Genomic DNA, 20,868 nt, shown 5'->3' on the forward strand with positions numbered 1-20,868 from the left:
GTGTGTGTAAAAATACATATAATATTTATGTAACACTCACACCCATTTGACAGCTTTGAGACTGCAGATGGATTTTTTGAAGCTGATTTTTTTTTCACATTTGAGTTAGCTTGTTGCTTTCTCATAAGGAAAGAAAAATATAATTTTTACTCACATGATACTAATTAAGTTAGTCTGAAGCTCTGTGCACTGAATCAACCAGAAAAGAAATTGGTTATATCTAAGATAGCATAATTTATGTCAACAATGTAATTTTACTGTATCGGCAGGTAAACACATGGGGGTGTTTTGTCTTTGAACAAATGATAAATTTCCCTTGCCTTTTTGCTGTAAACCTCCTAGCAAATAATTTGCAATTTATTAGGAGAGCAATGACAATGAATATAATTAGCTATTCTCTATTTTTACCTCTATTTGATTACTTTCCTGCTATCACATGCAATATGAAACCATCTATTATGAGGTATAGAATATGTAAATATCTAACTTTACAAGAGAAACTGGAGACTGGTCCTTTTTCTAAAGAGGTGGGAAATAAAAGAATAATTGTTAACGATGTCCTTTCATTTGCTTGAAAACATCAATTACATTTACAAATCCCAGAAACACAAGCCTGCCAGTGGAACAGAAATAACTCTTTTCAGAAAAATCTAATCACATCTAATAGCTGAAATTTATTTACTGTAATTTGAAACATTAATTATGATAATGTTCTGACTTCTTTTGTAACACAGTTCTCAAAGCCTGGCAGTTCTCTTTTTTGTTTTGCTGAAACATATGTTTTGTGACTTGGAGAATTTCTTTGTCTTCCTTTATTCTTTGTTTTTTACATTCACCCATAAGGGAAATTTCTTTTTCCTCTCTGTTTCTTAACTATTTTCTTCACTTTCCCCATTATTCTTCCCCCACCCTCATCCCCCCAGATGTTGATGTAAGAGATGGATTTTAGTGCTTATACTGACTTTAAATGTAATTGACACTGAATGTAATGCTTTTTTGGACACAGCAAACAGTAGCAGTGGGAAACTGCTGTAGACTGATACCAGTGTGCTCCAACAGTGTAAGGGCAGGAAAAATGCTGCTGATATCTTTGTCTTGACTTGAGGCTGAGGCTTTAGAAGGTGCCTTCTTTATGTACATATTTATTTGGCTTCATTAAAGTGGTTATTAAATTATTTTTGCAAGGGCTTGGTTTTTGCTATGCTAGCTTATTTGGCTGCAAGTAAAGAAAATCTGTGTGAGGAAGTACTTTAATGATTTGCTTTTCAGTTGTGAAAAGTAAGTCAAGTTGTCAAGATACCTGGCTTTACTCTGAAAGCCTTTAAAGAAAATGACAAAAGGGCCTCTATTTTTCTTTTTGTTTTGTTTTGTTTTTTAAGTTGTGTTTTTCTGTGTGACAGGGAGATTAGCCAAAAAAATGGAATTTTTATTAGGACATGAAAAGGTCTCTAATGACCCTTGAAAGCGGACAAAAGGGTAACATAATAAGTGACAGAACTCTAACGAGGGTGGAGGGCATTCCAGGAAAAAAAGAAATTAAATCCTTTAATTTTTTTCAGCTTGCCATTTTCTGACAGCTTATCAAGTGGTTGGGACTTGTTTGTTTTGGCATGTGGTTCATTCATTGTAGGCAGCCGGTACTTTGTTCTTCTTTGTGGTTTCCAAAACCTGATTGTGTTTATCCTAGACTGTGGGAAAAGTGTATATTCCTGTTTCCTTTATAAAAGTAAACGTCAGGTTTTGTATGAAATTTTATTTCCCATATTTTCCATTCCATTAATCATTATTGTTCAAATATGTCAGGCTCTGGCACATCACCCTTTGTTTTCCTATGATTGTACAGATTGCAATGTCAGTGTGTGGCCTGTTAAGTCAAAAAATAAGCATGTTTGGGCTGTAGTAATTATTACTTCACAAAGTGTAGCTGAGGAACATGCACCATTAGTGAAAAGGGATTAGGATTTAATTTATTGCTATTAAAATTGTTTTGGGGGATATCTAGCTATTGTGGTGCAGCACTTTCTCATTTGGTCTAGACAAGACAAGACTTAGGGGAGCCATGATTAGGGCTCTTCATATACCTGGAGGTAGCTGTAGAAAGGAAGGGAATAATCTGTGTTTCCTGTGTGTAGTGAAACAGATGAGAATTAATATGAGTAATACAGTTTGAAGTAAGGGTTATTTTAATCAAATATTAGGAAAAACTTCCTAATGGTAAAGATGAAGAACACTGGGATAAATTGCTTAGGGAGGCTGTGATATTTTTGCAATTGAAAGATTTTGAGAATGAGTTAGAAACACATCATTTGGGAGTGACACTGGTGTGTTTTGATTCTGCTGGGAGTCTTAGGCTAGATCTCTCAAGATTATTTGCAGCCCTGTTCTTATGATTTTTTTATCTTTAAAATGCTGAAGGCTTCTGTGCAGTTCTTTGCAAAAATACTCACCTTATCAGATTTGTGCTGTAGTACTTTTATGTGCACTTGGCACTATGTAAAATGAGGGCTGTGTTCCTTCAGTTGGGACCCATGTGGGCCATAGCTTAGACAATAGGAACGAAATGTGAGAAAAACCTTTTGACACTGAAGGAGAAAGCGATTCACAGGAAGAATTATTTATACGTCTTGCATATTTAAATTATGTTTAATACTGTGTGAAACCAGTAATATATTTTATCTTGCATTGTCTTGTGGCTTACTGACAATGTAATACTTGAAGACTCTTTAATGACTTCAATCAACTCCTGAACCACAGTAGGTGACCAGACATTTCATAAGGTCATTTTTTTTTCTGTTTTCAAAGTAGCATCATTGGAGGTTTGCATTTTAAAAAGAGATTAAAATGCCTCTCATTAGGAGAGAATGAAGATAATACTAAATGTGAGTAGCAGGAATACAGAATCACAGAGATGGCAGAAGCCTCGTTATTCATGACATTTGAGCACAAGGTTGGTCTGTGTTATACTTGGCCGTATTTGCCTTCATTGTCCTTCAAAAATAAATTTTTTTAAGTTGACTGAACTAAAACCAAAATCTGAAACGAAGTATGATTTAGAGTTCTAGTACTTCTGTTGAAGGAAATTATTTTATCTGTTTAATGTATAGATTTATGTATTAAATTATTTTTGATTACTTTACAGTGAAGTGACAAAGAAAATGGAATGGTTACAAATTTTGAGATGCTTTAATCAATTCTTACGTTTGTGTTTTTTAGCGGATTTCTCGGAATGCCTCTGGAGAGACCAGCATTCAGTTTCTAGGCACAGTGGTAAGCATGTAATAACTGTGTATTGACAAGAGTTAAATTTGTAGAAGAATATAATATAAACAGAAAGTAGCTAAATTACACTTTTGGTACATTTACACTTGCAGTTATGGGGATCAGCAATATGTGTAAATATTCTGAGTTTAGCAGGTGAATGTAGGCCAACTGAAGTTAACTTCCAAGGCACAATATCTGTGTTCTACCTTTCTATTGATTCAAGTCTGCATCTATTTCACTTAGAAGGACTCTAAAAGTAACTGCCTGTAGATTTGTAAGCTTATTGCAATATGATGAGGTTTGATGCACATCAGGATCAATCCCACTCTTCCTCACCACATGAACTTTCTGATCTCTATTGCTTCGCCGTATCACGTGCCCCTGTATCCCAGAGTGGATATCTCAGTAATTGCCTTAGGAAAAGCTGTTTAGTAATGCAAAGTGCTCTGTTCTTTTCCCACTCAAACCAAATTTGGTAGCTCTGTAGTTCTCTCAGATTTTGTTTGCTGGATAGAAGTATGCCTAAAATCCTAATCAGATTTTATATCATTAGACAGATTTACTCTATGAAATTGTTCTGTGGAGCACTCGTGTATAATATACAGGTTTTGTGTTAAGTCATGGATGCTTATATACATACACATGATTGAAGCAACTTCCAGTTCTTCTTCAGTGATTTGCATGGTTAAAATGCAGCCATTGAATTTTTCCAAGTTCCATATGCATCTAAAAATAGTTCTGAAAGTGAAATAAAATTGAAGTATCCTCCAAAGTAAGTTGTCCTGCTTGCTGCCAGCAGATTTCACTGTAGTGATATAAACAGTGAAAAGCCTAGGAATGAAACATTCCGTTTAGAATTCAGTCCTAACATCTTTGTGCACTATTTCTTTTGGATACAAGTGGATTAGGATTGAATATGGTCATGCTTTCATTCTGCTTGTGATTAGCTCTCCTGCAAGTGCTATGAAGCCATTGTTGGTAAGGTGTAACATGGTAAAGGTAAACTTAACAAGAATACCTTGCATTTATGTTTTTACCTTACATGTTCATTTTTAGACATGAAAAGTGCCCCTAATATTTTTTTGCTTCTATAAATACATCTCTGTGTGTGCATATTTATTTATTTGTCTTAATCACAAGCAGAGGGGCAGTAGCATAAAGAAGTAAAAATGAAGTTTTGTTCTGCACTATTTATGATGATGCTTCGGCTCTGGAGTAGCAACCTATGTATGTGAGATTGCTGCTAGGTGGCTGATCAGATAGTCTTTGTGTGAGAAGAAAATAATTACTCCAAGTAGATAAGATATAAACACATATGCAACTTGATAATACTGGTTAGATTACAGTTGATTTCTCTCTAAGTGGGTGCTGTAGTGGGGAAAATTCTGATTGTGTATTTACTGATTTTAAATATTAAAACTGTTGTTCAAATTAGATATGAAAATATTTTGTATTTTTTTGTTGGGAGTGCCCTGAAATCTCACTTACAGACCAGGACTCATGTTCTGGGCCTTGTGCAACAGCAAAATAATATAAAAGAGGGAGTAGAATTGATATGCTTTTTGGGTTTAAAAAAAATGATGATGAAAACAGCTAATGGATTGTAATATATGTTAGATCTTACTGACTAGCTCACTTGTGTTTATTGTATCCTAGTTACTTGGGGAAATCAAGTTAGTGATTACAATTAAAATTCTCAGGAGGACTAAACAGAAAAGCCTTGAGTACTCTGAGATTTTTTTTTAATATAAATTATGCACGTCTTGCTGATCAAACCCAGAGAGAGAACTTCAGCAGTCAGGGTAGAGAAACAGTAATGAAGTCTGCTTCCCAGGGTTTGTTCTAATACCAGTTTTCCCACAGAATTCAATCTGTGCCTGTACTTCTCTCAGTTCCTGTAGCCCACTGTCCTCTTTTCCCCTAAGTCCTGCTTTTTCATTTGTCCTTTGCTCATTTAGCATCCTTGTACTGTTCTGATTTAAACTTCATGTGCTGAGTTTAGGTAATGGGGGGAAGCTACAATTATATCCACTACAAATTGCTGCACGTATAGGTACATGGTCTGTATGTGTGTACATATGCACACACAAAATGTAAATGTTCCAACAAAGAAAATGTTATCTTAATGAAGGCCCCAGAAATACATTTTGAGTTCACCATTACTTATCTCTTATTAAACCCTTGCTAAGTGCAGTTGCCTTAGGAAGTGTTTGAAAGGAAAATTTAGCAGAAAAAGACTGTTGATTGCTCATTATTATTATTGTAATGCATTGTTATCAACATAATAAACAGCTTGCAGTTACTTCTCTACTTTTTTTTTTTTTTTTTTTTTTTTTTTTTTAAGTAGCAAACATAAAGGAAAACTCTGAGCATTCTGTGTTCCTTTTGATCAGGGCAAATGTTGATGGCACTCTAGTGGTACCAGGCAGCACTGTGCTATGGAGTGCACAGACCACTGACCTGTCCAGCAGAATATATTTTTAGAACCAGCTTGCAAGGAGCACAGCTTGCCTGGCTTGTCAGGAAGGCATCAGCTTCAATAAATGGCTTCACTTGATTTTTTGACATTGGGCTGTAGAAAGAACTCTGCTGCTGGATTTTGACAAAACACAAGCCCTGCTTCAGGAAGGCAACTGGCACTCTGAGGGGAAGTGAAAGCTGTGCTTCTCTATTAGAAATATCCTGGCTGTTCCAGTTAGTTAGGTGGAGGACAGAGAAGACTGCATTGCAGATGAAAGACAACAGTATAATATGAATTTTTCTGCATAACATATGATAAACATCTGGGCAGTAAGATGAATGTGTTAGTGTAGCAGCATATTTCTGTTATTTTAGAGGAGAACAGGAAAATCGTGTCGCTTTCTCCAGTGATATCATAGCTTTGGGTGCATACTGTTAGCATAACTTGAGGGTCTACATGGGTTTGTAATAATGCTTTTGTTTGTTTCTGATCATGTGTAGAAATTCATTGCTACTTGAGCATTTCTCTTCTCTCCAAATTGTAGTGCCATTAGATAGCTTATTTTCTCCAAATTGTTTTTTGATAGAGGGTTGTGAGTCTCAGATATGATAGGGACTCATGCTTTTGGAAGATCTACGAGGATGTTTCTGCCTGAGGAGCAAGAAACTTATAACTGTAAGAAATAGTTGTTGAATGGGAAATTGCACTGGTTTGGTTTAATTTTCTTGTGAGGATAGCATTTTTAGTCCTCACTAAATTATTGCAGAGGAGATCCTGGTTTATTGCTGTAATTGAGATTTTTAATGAGATTTTGCTCATTTGTCCCCTCTGATGAATGTCACTAGATGTGGTGTGCTGATGGAGTCCTGCTATTTTGCCACTTCACACTAGATTTATTGAGATCATGTATTTATTAATAGCATTACCAAAGCAACAAGTAATCTGGTTGTGCTATATATTGTACAAAGAAAAAGGAAGCAGGATAGTACATGATTCAGATTAATGTCCAAAACTCTGCCCAAAAGCAAGAGTGCAGGAAGTAAGGAAGCAATCCTTTATGGGCTATCTCTTTGTGTAGGCAGCTCACAGAAGTAGGTTTGTCAAAAACGTAGAATCACAGAATTGTTTAGATTGTAAAAACATCTCCAGGATGATCAGTTCCAACCATTAACCCAGCACTGTCAAATCTACCACTAAACTTTGTCCCCAAGTGCTACATCTACACATCTTTTAGATACCTTCACATACAGTGACTGCACCACTTTCCTGGGCAGCCTGTTCAATGTTTGACACCTTTTTCCATGAAGAGGTTTTCTCAAACATCCAATCTAAACATCCCCTGGTGCAGCTTGAGGCAGTTTTCTCTCATTGCTTGTTACCTGAGAGAAGAGTCCAATCCCCACTTGGCTACAACCTCCTTTCAGGCATTTGTAGAGAGTGTGAAAGTCCCCCCTGAGCTTCCTTTTGTCCAGGCCAAATAACTCCAGCTCCTTCAGCTGCTCCTCACAGGACTTATTCTCTAGATGTAAAGATCATATAAAATACATATACAAAATCTATAGAAAAACACTAATATGTATACACAGAGCTTCTGCTTCAGCCTCTGCAGTTCAAAAAAACTGGAAGTTTGACTACTCAGAAGACCAAAGTCCACCCTTCATTCCTGTCTTTCTAATTATCCTCCATTTTCTGTTGTGTCTTTTGTCTTTTCGTTCCACCTTCTGTTCTCTTACGTGAGAGGAATGTTTTTGGCTGGCCCACTGCTGGCCCCAGTCATTTGTTGGTTATTCAGGCCTCTCAGCAGGACTTCAGCAATGAAATGCGTCTGGGCAGGCAGCCTTTAACACTGAGAAAGCTGCGAGTGTATAGAGAACTGCAGATTATTGTGCAAGCACTAAACGTATTCTAGACTGTGTGTAGAATTAAAATAAAGAAGTTGTGTATGTTCAGATAATGAGCAGCCTGGCTCTATCACGTCCCAATGCCATTGTCAGCTTTGGGCTGCAGGCCATGCTTGACAGTGATGCTCTGCTGACCCAATGGATCACTTTCCTCAAAAGAGACGGTCCCTATCCTCTGCTCATCGTTCATGCTATTTCTTTGATCTTCTCTAATACCACAGCAGAAATATAAGCAGCTATTTTTTTTCCTCTGAGGAGCAATGGAAGAACATATACATGACATACTGCTCAGTATATTACTTAACAATATAGAGGAACACAATATAGGAACCTATGTGGAACGGGTTGGAATTACTTGAGCTTAAGAGTCAAGCCATCTTTAGGTGCTGTCCGAGTTTCCTGGCACTGTTTTCTCGATTCATGCATCTCACTGGAGGTTTCTCCATTACTGATCACCAACGGAGTGCTTTTTGCCACCTTTGGTTTACAAAATATTTGAAGTTTTGCTGTGGTAGCTTGTGCTCACTTACGATTACTAGCAGGCTTTTGATGATACAATCCTTTTCTTCAGCCTTTTTGCAAACCAACTTAAAATAGTCCTGAGATCCACCACTGCAACCAGATCTAAAAATTCCAGGTTGAGAATACTGGATTTATGAAAGTAGTCTCTGTCAAGCCCTTGCCGTACTTTTTAGTGTAGCTGGCATATATTCTAGCACAGTAGTGATCACAGTTAGTATTAATGAGTTTTGGGTTTTAGCTACTTCCAGATAAATTGGCAAAGGGAAATTCCATATGCAGTGAGGGTTATTAGTTCTGTATCCTGTTCAGGGCAGTCAGAAATGGAGAGCTTTACATAAAGGCAATCCTCAAAACCTTTGCCTTTGCTCCTGTCTTACTGTATTTTCTTATTTCAGTTATGTATCTAAGGTAATCTTAGGAGCTACAGGCCAGTATACTCACTTTTCTCACTGCTGATTCTTCCTTTTGCTCCCTCTTTCCATGCCTTACCTACTTTTGCTTCAACAGCAAACTTCCAACTTTTTGTCCCATTACTGAGGCTTACAAATTGTCCTGAAACCCTGCAGTCTGTGTATAATCTCATCAGCAGACAGCTTCCTCCTCCTTTTCTCCTTCTCCCTGTGTTCTTATAAAGCTTTGGCCGTATGAGTCTGATTCAGCTCACAATAGGAAATGTTTAACAACCTGCTCCTTTCACCCTTAGAAATCATTGCAGTTCTTAACAAGTTCTTTTCTTTCTTTATGCTTTTCTTTCTATATGCGACACTTCTGAAATTAGATACTGACGATTTATGCAGACTTTCAAACATTGGTTGAAGACCTGCAGAGGTTACAAAGGTGGTATTTATTGGAATATATAGAGTACTAACCACAAGAAAATAAATATAGGCCAGTAGGTGTTTATTTTGCAAGCTAATGTCTTTTTAATTTTTTTTTTACTCTTCCTATTCACAAGCCTTAAGATTAGGGTCCCTGCTGATCGGAAGGGAATTGTACTGTTGTATAGGTTTTATTTTCTTTTCATCCATTTTCAGAGACACTGTGAACCACAGTGCTTCTAGTAGTAGAATTATCATCAGTGGCATTTCAGTAGTGCAAAAGGTGTCAACAGAGAACACATGCAGTTGTTTGTGAAAACAATAGCTTCCTTTTGAACGTGGATGATGAGAATCCTGAGACTGGCAACAAGGTGCAGCAGTACTCTGAAAAAAAAAAAAAGAGTGTAGGAAATAGGAAAGTGGGTAACTCACACAACAAGGATTTCACTTGAGCAAATAGTCTCAAGTGAAATCCAAGTCATCATTAAGACTCGGTAGTGAGAATTGTTCCAGTTCATGAGGTGTGAGCGATCAGGTGCAGTCACACAGCTGCATATGCTGTTCACATTTCACTTCTCTTATATATTATTTGCGTGTTTTAAAGCAGAAGATATAGTGAATATATTAAAACTGTCCACTGAGGGCAAACTCAAAAGCACTTGAGTGATCTAGAAATACTGGTGTTACCAAAAGCATGTCCCTAAAATCAAAATATTCAGAATATTTTGGAAATCTTGCTCTGGATTCCTTTGGAAAGAGAAATAAGAAGGTGCTTGGAGTTCTCTCTGAATTTTGCTACTGTGACTTAAAAGAAACCAGAAGTGACACAAGTTCCCATGGGACAACTTGTAGTCTTTGCCTGAGATCTTCTTGAACAAGAGGTGGTGGTGCTAAGGTGAAGCTGAAGATGCATAGGTGCTTGTTGGATACCTGATTGGCTGCTGCCAAATTTCCCTCAACTGGACTATGGATTTTGGATTTGTTTCTGTAACAAAGAGCCTGTGCCCTTCAGAAGACTTGTGAAAACATAGCTATGGTACATGTGGGTAGATGAACTTAGCTTTCCTTTGAATTAATTTGGCTGAAATTGATCAGCAGTTTAAATAGTGCAAATGGGATAAGGAGCTGGGAATGGGGATTGAGAGGCAGAAATCTGCATTGCAAGCATTGTGTTCTTACAAAACCAGGATGGAAGTATGCTATTGTATTTAAATTCTAATATTTTTGCTTTTTGCTTATATTCATTTTTTATTTTGGTATTTTATCTGTTGTTAATTGAAGTTTTAATTTGCAGGAAAAAAAGTGATGATGTCACAAGTAGGTCAGGATTTCCATTAACATCCTTAATGTTGGTGTATTCTGCAAGTGTGTGTGCTATCTGTAGTATACTGGTCTTTGTTTATAATAAATGAGGCCACTCATCCCTTAGAAATAAGCAATGGAAAAGTTAGGATTTTTTGATATTCCATACTTCTTTTGACAAATTTCTTTCTTACTGAGCTCAGTAACGCTTTATGGACAAGGACTGAACTGGATTGGTTAGCCTGTTACTTCTTGGAAGACAAGTGGGCAGCTTACCCAAAGGTGTAACTCAAGTGATTTACTTTGGTAGACTATGATTTGCCGTTGAAATAATTAATTGCTTAATTTGGCCAAAGAAGTGTTGGTAGTTTTTTTTAAAGCTGCAACAAGACTGTTACCTCATAGTGAAGATGAGCATGTTCTTATGAAGATGTTTGCTAAACATACATGTAGCCCATGTTTTTGAACAGCCTTTTGGTGTCTGCAACTTTGGCATATATCCAAGAACTGTTTAGAAGGTATTAATTTATATGACTTCGATGCTTAACCAGCAATCTTAATGAAACAAAGGCATAATGAAGTTAGTAAAACTAATTTAATTCTCTGAATGTAAATTTTAAATGAAGTTTTTATTGATAATAAATATACTTTGTTTCTCATTAGTCTTCTAGGCTTCAGTGGTAATATCAGTAAAACAAACATGTTTTACAAAGATTTAACATTAAAAATGCTATTAATATGACCCTTGGTACACCAGCACAATTAGATTTCAAAGTGAGCATTTAGGATGTAACAGCGATTAATGACAACCATCGAAAACAATTTTGAACTCCATCAGTTTAACTCAGGAGGGTAAACTTAATATGATAATTTATCTAGTTGAATTGTATCAGCTTAGCAGGAAAGTATGCAAATATGTGACCCTTACCTAGAATCTAAATGGATGCTGTGCTGATAGATTTATCAGTTCCATTAAAGAACTTTAGGGAACTTTGGAATTTCAGCAATTGTTCCCTTGGAGGTTGAAAACCAAACCTGATCTCATACTGGGACCATTCTGGTCTGCATATTTCCATAATTTGCCTTTGCTACTAATATGACAGCAAGACGCAAATAACTGTTTCTAATAATATCAAATGGAGTTGTGGAGGACAGCATTTTAATGTAGTAAAAGACCTCCCCGTGGGGTTGTTATTGCCACTATAGAACAGCAGTTACACAGTTGCAACAATAGTCTCTTAATTGATTCGTTTAATTAGCAAGAGATGAAGCTTGTGCTGCATCTTGTCATCTGTTATCATGGGGGCGGCTACAGAGAGAATCTCTGCATTTGTCACTCTATACAGTCAGGTTTCAGCAGAGTAAAAGGCACTGCACCTATGGAGATGAGCCTTGGTGAGAATGTTTTGTGAGTGTGCGTTCACTCACGTTTTCAGTGCGGGGACATGTCTACCTTAAGAATCTGCATGGTCTCTGGGGGAGAATTTATGACAAAGCATTGTTTTACTGGGGGAAATCTTAATCCAGCCATGCCAGGCATTTCTAACCTAAATATGCAAATCTAAGTATTATAGGAATGGTGGATTATTTGGAGCATCACTGTTGTGGACTAGATTTACTTGGAAGAAATAGGGTCAGATTAGTGAAACCAGCCATCTGCCTTGTGATTGCTTTTTCATGGCATTTTTGTCTCCAGACTAGATAAACAAAGAGTTACATGAGCGCATGGTCCATGGTAGGGAGCATGTGTAAAAGAGGGAGTTTTTTTGTAGTTGGTTTTCCCCAGAGTAGTTATGAATACAGATACAGTGCTTTGCTTGTTTCTGGGAGATGAAGTAATTTTTTACTGAGATCTATTTTATTTACCTTGTAAGTGTATGTAAATAAATATTTTTTAAAGACATGTAAATATATTTGGCGCTTCAGTTTCATTTCTCTCTTCTCCTTGGCTTAGCTTTGTCTTCTGTTCAAGGTTATTCTTCCTTATGGAAGGAAATATTTCTAGAGGAGGGCAAGCTTCTTGTTAAATGCTAATTAGGAAAATGAAGGTTAAGTTGGCATACTTCCATTGTCATAACACTGACCTAAAATAAGGGATCTCGTACTAATCTGAAATAAATTAGAGGGGGAAGCAAATAATTCTGTGCACGTGAAACACTTGAGATGTCTTCTCGTGGTCTGCTTTTTAAATGCCTGCGCTTTGGGGGGTTTTTTGTTTGTTTGTTTTTGATTTTCCACTTGTGTGCTGTAGTGTTGGACATCCTATCTAATTTTGGAATACAGTGGTCCTGTCACTCTGTAGCAATATGCTGTCAGAGAAGGCATGTTTTTTAGGACCATTTAAGATTTAGCCCACTTATCATTAAAGATCCCATGGTAATTTCCACAAGGTTCTGAGATTGCTTCATATTCTGAGAGTCTTGGCCAAAGTCCACTTTGTGTAATTACCTTCTGTCTGCACAAATCCCTATTGCAATTTTAGATGTGTTCGGTATTTTTCACTTCCTGTCATAAATAGTGAAAATATTGCTGCATACTGCTCATAATTACTGTGGGTTATAGCCTAGGTTCAGATAAGGAGATTACTTAGTGAATTTTGTGTTCCCATTGTTAAAGCAACAGAATATGTGACAAACAATGAGTAAACAGTAGGATATATGTTAAATCCACAAACAGATGGAATAACTCTAATTTTTTTAATGTTTCACTGCATCTTGTCTATCTCTGAGCTAGAGAGCTAGGACCATAATTGAGGGAAAGACCAACTCTCAGACCATGTCAGAGGTCAAACTTAACAGACTGCACGGTTCTTTGAAGCAGGTCAGAAACCAGTGTGGGGCTCTAAGTGCTGTTGTCGTGTGCTCAGTTGACTTTTACGTGGATTTCATATGTTTTTGTTCCCACAGCTGAAACCCTTGATTGTGTTAAGATTTGTCTCTTAACTGAAACTGGTTTCAGTTCCTCTTTCTGCATGTGGGTAGATGAACTTAGCTTTCATGAACTCCAGAATGTATGTTCAACCATGCTGTCTTTAAAATGGTCCACTTCTGTGTTGCCTCATTTGACAGAATTTATTGCCTTCTATTTGAAGATAATGCTTTCGTCACTAAAGCCTTGTATTACTTTGTTGTATGCCACGTCAAATCTTTTTATTGATATTTAATTTCCACTTTCTAGTAATCCTTTCTTTGTTTCTTCTGCCATATTTATCTTCTCCATCTTTTCTCAGATTGCTTCTCTTGTGTATATCCTGTGTCAAATTCTTTTAGAAATACTTGTATTTTGGGTTTTTTTCCCCTCTAGAGAGATACATGAGTTGAGAAGAGAGATAATAGTATCAATCTGACGTCAACTATCATGTCTTTCTCTAAGTAGCATTTAGGAGAAGAAGAAACTTTAGAAAAATTGCAATGCATCAGCAAGTCATATAGCTACTGGAGTTAGCATTTAAGGATTAGAGATGGAGAGGGAATACCAGGAGCCCTTGTAACACAAAAATTGTTCCTTTGTTTATTCATTTTCTTCATAGCATGTAAGATCTATATTTTGAAGTGCTTAAAATTTTTCCCAGTGCTCATTTAAAGTTCTCTGCAAATAACAGGGGAATTTATCATGCAGAAACACACAGTTTATTTCACTTTTTTGTGCAACTGAAGTTTCATATAAATTCTCTTCCGTGTAAGGTACATTGAAAATGATGTGATTGATGTTTTAACAAAGATTCTGTGCATCATCCCTGCTTATCTGAAGGCCAGCAATCCATGCTGCTGCAAGCACTCACCTGGTACACGCAAGCAGTCTCCATCTTTGTTTCATTCATGCTATTTGGTATTTATAGTCCTTGCCCACAGCAAGGCAAAGGAAGGTGAAGGACAGAGCAGTGGTAGTAGGAAGTATCATGCTTTGTGTGAGCATCTCCCAAACACCAGTCTTATGGCTTGGAGAGGTGCCATGTTGGCAGGGTGTACAGGAAGTATTCACATAGCAAATTGTGTTATGAGCAGCAGAACCACAACAAGGTTCTTCCTGCATCTAATGGTGTTTGATCAGGGGAAGGGAGAGAGAAAAGGGAGGTCAGGGCAATGTGGATGAAAAGGAAAGGCCCACACTGTTGTAAGGACAGTGAACACAAACTGCACCTGTGCCAAAGACCTTCAGTGTATATGGCAGAGCAGTGCTGAGTGGGCCACAGGAATGTTCAATCAAGGCTAAAAAGCCCAGTGGGTAGGAAAGCTGTGGTAACGTCCTGTGTTTCCCTATAACTCCTACTCCTCCCTGCCTTAGAGCAACTTCTCTTGACATGCCCTCAGAAGCAATTTTCACTTGCTGCTTTCTTTGACATCAGCTTTTATATGAAGAAAAACAAAGACGTTTGAGTTTTAAAATACTTACATTAGTGTTCTGTTACAGGTCTTTGGGCGTTCCTTGTTTTTTTGTGAGGGTTTTCTGTTGTTTTGTTGGTTTTTTTTTTCTCCCTAGGTTTGTCTTTTAGTTATAAAGGAGCTGCAGGGAAGCCCTCCCTTAGCCTTGCAAGTTCCAAGCCCACTGTTAACATTTAACAAATACTCAGCAAGCAGAACAGCCCAATGTGCTCACTATACCTAAGCCAGATCTGGACACTCCATCAAGAAGATCCCAGCTATGTTGTGACAGGCATTTGTTCCACAGCCTGATTTTGATGCATTGACTGAGAACAAGAACACATGATAATGGAAATAGCCTTGTTTACAGTATCAAATGTGGGTTTTGTCAGGCACAAACTGAACTCAGGTGTTCTGTAAAGGAAAATATAACTTTTGCTAAGTAACAAGTGTCTCAAGATGCTGGAGAGGCAGTGAATTTCTCCACCCTTAAAATCATGCTGCAGGCAAGATGAAAAAACAGAATATTAACATTTCCTAATTTATGTTCAGTAGCCAAATAAATTGCAGTGTACATGTGGAGTAACTGTACAAACATGCTTATACTCACAGAGGGCAGAGATGGCTCTTATAGAATTTTTGAGGTTGAAGCAAAGCCTCCACTCCTTCAAAGCAGGGTCAGTGAGAGCAGGCTTGTCAGGGCTGTGTCCAACTGGCTTTTGAATATCTCAATAAACTCCATATCCTGACAATGTGTTCAGCAATTTGCAAATTCTTGGCTGTCCCCAGGGCACTGGGCAGTGACACAGAAGTGATGTAGATGAAGAAGTCAGGACAAGCTATTCCAGGTCTGTGGCAATGCTGAGTGTAAAAGAGAATAATCATTCTTTGCAGACCTTGTGTGACTGCACTGAGAAGTATCCAGTTGAGGAGAGGTCAGAAGCTCCATTTCTAATCTGAAAAAGACTGAAACTTGTGCTGGAGACATAGGTATATAGCAGAATGCAGTAGTGGTGTTATATTCAGGAGGAGTTTTCAAAAGCCCAGCACTGAATGATCCACCCTTGGTGGTTCATCTGCTGAGACCCTGCATTAGCAGTGGTGAATTTTGAGTCCAAAACTGATTCATTTGTATTCTTTTAAGGTGTCTGTCAGTGCTGCAGAAGCTCCTTCACCTTTGCACCAGTTTTTGAAACATTTTTCAAACCCATGTGGTGTTTGGGGTGTTTCAGTTTGGTCATGTGGCAGTTGGAACTAATTGGTTCCAAAACCATTTTCAGCATCATGAGACTGCTGGGAGGCTCCTCCAGCTGTAGAGAAAACAAACTGCTATTCTGCTTCTGATTTTCTTCTTGCTGGCTTGTGGTTCGCAAAGTCCACTCCCGTTCTGCTAGAAATATATTTGAACTGGCATCAGTAGCATGAGAGATGTAACAATTTACCTGGAGCACCTCATCTGGAAAAGGATTATTCTCACTGACAGATGATACTGTGTTGTTTGTGCAGCTTGTGTGCCTATGCTGGCTTGTGCAGTCAGTCTCAAATTACTGACAGCTATGTTGAAACTGGGCACTGGCTCCCAAAGATGTGCTAGGGCTGGAGAATAGGCACCCCAAATAGCTAGTTGTTGAGTGGAGGTAGGGGAGCCTGAGCCAAGCTCACTTCCTTAGGTTTGGAGGAAGCAGGGTGGACTCCTGTTACCATACATTCATTCCCTGCAGTGTGTTTCTGGGTAGTGAGGGAGGGAGGGAGGGACTGGGATAAGATGTATGAAGGCAACTACTTGAGGTTGCAGTGGAGATATCAGGTTGTTGGAACTCATTTTCTGTGTATAAATTTTGATGAGCAGAGTAAAAACACATTTGAGATGGAAGTCAGGTTGAAGGCTGTGATTTCCACCAATTTTCATGTATGACAGTGTGAGATGTCTAGCATGAGCGGGTCAGATGCTTGGTTTTATGCACAGACTGCAAACTGAATGGCATATATTACTTTTTGGCTTCACTACAAATTGTAATACTCTGCAGGCCATTGTGGCTTCTCAACAGCAGGAGACAGCAGCAGAGACGTTCCCCTGCAGAAAAACTTTGTACAAATGCAGCTGCTTCCTAGGAAACTCACTGCCACAGGCACGCTCAGCATTGGCCTAAAAGCCTTGGGAGTGAACCTCCCTCTCTGGTGTCCGAACTAGAGCCATCTCTCAGTACCTGAAGGATTTGTCTGTGCCTGGTAGCTCAGGGCTACACCTCCAGGGCAGAGTAAGCCAGTGCTGTGCAGCCCTCCTGAGCTCAGCCTGGAAGTGCTCGTGTTTTGGTTTTGATCCATTTTTCATTTCGTGTCAGAATTTCCTTATGTAATACACAGCTAAAAGTGATTTTCAAGTACTTTGGCTTCGTTGTGTTTTTGTTCCCCACCCCCACGCTTTTATGTTTGAAGGCTCCATTAGTGTCCATAACAAAGAGAGAGTAACACAGATGGTAAACATTTTTACCAGAGAACACCAGCAGTGAACACCATATCACTGATTTAGGAGTCTCTGCACTGTGCTTGCTCAGCTGTACATAATCACTCTCATTTCCTTCCCTTGGGTTTCTGGCCAGCTTGGGGAGACTTTCCTGACGTGCTCAGCAAAGTCTCCCTGGCACTGCAGGATTATTGCTCAGTTCTCATATGTGCCTCTTTGTGGAGCAAGAAGCTCCACACTGGAGCTGGTGTGAGCTTTTCTCTGGCATGTTCTCTGGTTTTCAGAAATGTATTTTCACCAAATGTTCAAGGCTAAAATTAAAATTCTTTTGGGTGAGGACAATATCTGCCTTAGCTGCCAGGCAGCCTTAGTGCATATGAATGCCTCCCTGATAGAAAAGATAATAAACCTTTGGGGACTGTGATTAGCCTGCTAGGGTTTTGTGGGATAGTTGCCATGGTAGAAGCTAGTGAACATTTGGTACAAAGCAATAACATTCTTAAAGTTTCAATTTTCATTCTGGGAATGCTGATAGAAAGATGAATGCTATGAATAAGGGTTGTTGGTTCTCTGTAGTAGTTCAAATAAAACTGTAAAAAAGTAATTTGGTTTGGTGCAGCATTTTACCAAGCCAACTAGCTGTGAGGTTCTTATGTTCTCTTCCTTTTTACTTTTCTTTGTACAAACAAAATAGCAAACGTAGGCTCTGTCTATCAAAAATGCATGTAGCTTTTCTTTTGTACTTGGATGAGAGAGAGAGAAAGTCAAACTAAAATTTCACATTAGCATTCTGCTTGTAAAATAAAACAGTGTCCTTTGGGCCAGAGGAGGTTTTTTTTCAAAACAAGCATGCACTACAGTCTGTGTAGTAGTGGCCCATTTTGGTGACTTGTTTACTGGTGTGCCTTTCATATCCAAATTCTTGGCTACGGACAAAGCGTTCAAATACTTTTTGTCAGAAAAAGAAGAGGAAAATTGTCTGAAATTGGAGCCAAGTTCACATTCTCTGGAGTAGCATTTCAGCCTTTGGGAGGACCATCTAGTGCAGAGTGACTGAAAACTTGTGCTAGGTTTGTTTGAACAATCTAAACTTAAAGAAGAGAGAGCAAAACAAATACTTTTTAATTCTTGTGCTTTTTTATATTTACACTGGCAGTGGTGTCTTCCTCAGATAAAACGTTTTGATATTAAGCAGTTCCTCTAATTTTACTGGGCTCTGTTTCTTTTTATGGTAACACACACTGTGCAGGAAGGTCATTATATGGGAGAAAAAAGCTGTCAGCATAAAAGAGAAAGTTAACATTGCACATGTCTTTGTTTATGGGTTTCTTGGAATGTGCTGTGACTTGAGCCAAATGATGGCTTAAACTGTTCTTTTAGTATGCTGGATGGCCCCTCCCTCTGTTCTGCCAGTAACAGGTACTCCACCTTGCAAGTACAAATTGTAAAATTATCTGTGAATTTATTTCAAATGTTTCCTTTGTATGTTGCTAATACTTGCTTTAGGGACCATTTAAATTTTTTAGTATAGGTTGGAATGTGGTCGTGGTTGCATTAATTAACCTAACTGTGTGTGAGGAGAACATTGACATTAACAATTGAAACATGTATTGGTTGCATATGCAAAATCAGTTGAGGTTTGTGCCAGTCTGTGTTGCCTGATGACTGTACATCGCAGGGAGCCTTGCAAACTTCGTTGGTGATTTTTGTCTCATTTAGTATTGCATTAACATCTGTGGCACAAATGGCCATTTATCACATGGTAGTTTTGTTTGAATTCCAGAAGAAAGATGAAAGAAAATGCAGCTACTCTACATCGTTTTTTACTTCCATCCCCCAACAAATTTTGTGTCTAAGGTTAAATGAGGGCAAAGGGGTAAAAACACTAAATAATTTTCTGGTTACATAAGAAGCAATAAAATTTTCAATTTTGTACCTTAATAAAAGAAGAATAATACCTTGTCTTTTCTAACCAAAACTATTGTCTTTATTTTCGTGTTGAAGTGAGGTTTCTTCATAAAATGACATGAGGCTGATCAGATGTTAACCATCTTAGGGATTCCTGTTGAACCAGTCCTGCACAAGAGTGAGGAAGGAGCCCTGACTTGGAACATGAGAGATCAAATTAACAATTAAAGGATAACAGTGAATTGGGAAGGAAAGGGAAGATGACTAGCCAGGAAGGATTAGCCCGAGTCAGGAACAAATTTCCTGAAATTACTCAAGCAGGTGCTTAAAGGGAGGGGCGTTATTCGTCTAAGGAGTGATTTTTCAGGAGTGTTAACCAGCTACAAGCAGGTCTGAGAGGCCATCGAGGAACAAACTCCATTGGGGAAGAGAAGGATACTGCTTCATAGGGTCAAACAGAAAGCAGTGTACTCCTGGAAGATAAGATTTCTGCTCTTCCCTGTGAGAGGCAGTGTGTATTGTTCTGTGAAGGAGGTTAATGTGCTAGCCTACTGACCTTTTCTAGTGAGGAAAAAGGAGTGTTTAAAGAGTTAATATACGTATTTTTAGTGTGATTTTTTTGTATAATATCATTAGATATTAAAAGAAAGGCTTACTCAAAGGAAAACAACTGGTATAAACTGTGGCAAGTTTCACAGGGATAACCAGCGTCTTTTTTATTAAACCAGCCAATGAGTTTGTGAGGAAAAAAGGCAGCACCTAAGTACGTAGCCTGTTCCTTGCTGCAGCTTCAGTAAGGAAGGGGGATAAAGATTTGTCTGAGAAGTTTTCACAGGCTCCATCCCTGGACTTTGATGTTGGGAAGCTGGAACCAGAGAAAAGGACAAATCCAGCATGGGCACAGGTGAGGTGAGGACTTTCAGTTTCTGCTCTGAACAGCTGGTGTACCAACTGTCAGTGCAGTGTGAGCATTGTTTCATGAAATGGCCTGGCATTAACAGATATTATAGCTACCCATGTTTAGATATTACAACTACCAGTGTTTCTTTTTATTAAAATATTCTCAGGTTGATTTTGTGCACTCACCTGTATGCACGCCTGCCTAGTGAATAAAAACAAGGAGTTGGTTTTCTCATTTTCGATGTGTTTCATTACGCTGGATTCCCTTACAAGCCAAGCTAGTATTTGTTTGGCTGAATTCATCTTGAAGTTGTATGGGAATGGACACTTCAGTTCCTAATATCAGATTTTTATACACACTATAACATCTGCACTAGTTTTTGTGGGGATTAGGATTCCATGGGCAGTGGTTCTGTCCAGGAGCAATTACATTAGTGCTCAGTAAACCTGAGACTGTATATTTTACTATTTATAAAATATTTGTCAAAGGATTATCCATTAAACACTTCTTCAACTTAAAGGAAGAAAACAGAGTTTATTTGGATGCCAGAGGTTTCACCAGACTGCTGTCTTCTGGCCTCAATCTAAAGAAAAGGAGGGAGACCTGCAAATACCAAGCATTTAAAATTCCAGTGTATTTTATTGGACAAGAAAACTTTGTTAAAAAAACATGTACTTTGAATGATTTCCAAAATATATTGTTGGATTCAAAGCTGTGAAGTGTAATTGCTTTTACATCCTGACAGAGCCACAGGATCTGGAGTGGCTTAAGAATAGTGAAGACGGAAGGCCAGAGTTTGAGAGGCAGCTCAGTCCCACTAAAATTAATGCATGTTAGGCACCTAAATGCCTTTGAAATCTGAGTCTGAGCCCATAGTTTTTGTTGCTGTTAATACTTTGGACATTTCTTTATGCCAGCCCTTTGGTTCAACTCAAGGAACAGGAGAGGGATTTCCTGTGCCGGTCAGCA

At 38.2% G+C, this 20,868-nt stretch overlaps 1 protein-coding gene across 2 annotated transcripts in view; it reads left to right on the forward strand.

Annotated features, from left to right (window-relative positions):
* The window catches only part of PCCA (propionyl-CoA carboxylase subunit alpha), a 269,931-nt gene that overhangs the window by 207,832 nt on the left and 41,231 nt on the right, over nucleotides 1–20,868 (forward strand). For both annotated transcript variants that reach the window (XM_041423356.1, XM_041423355.1), the window contains one exon: nucleotides 3,214–3,267. In XM_041423356.1, coding sequence (XP_041279290.1) covers nucleotides 3,214–3,267 — 54 coding nt within the window. The remainder of the gene's footprint in view (nucleotides 1–3,213; nucleotides 3,268–20,868) is intronic.

Source organism: Onychostruthus taczanowskii, unplaced genomic scaffold (assembly GCF_017590055.1).
Source record: "Onychostruthus taczanowskii isolate IOZ18803 unplaced genomic scaffold, ASM1759005v1 scaffold77, whole genome shotgun sequence".
NCBI lineage: Eukaryota > Metazoa > Chordata > Aves > Passeriformes > Passeridae > Onychostruthus > Onychostruthus taczanowskii.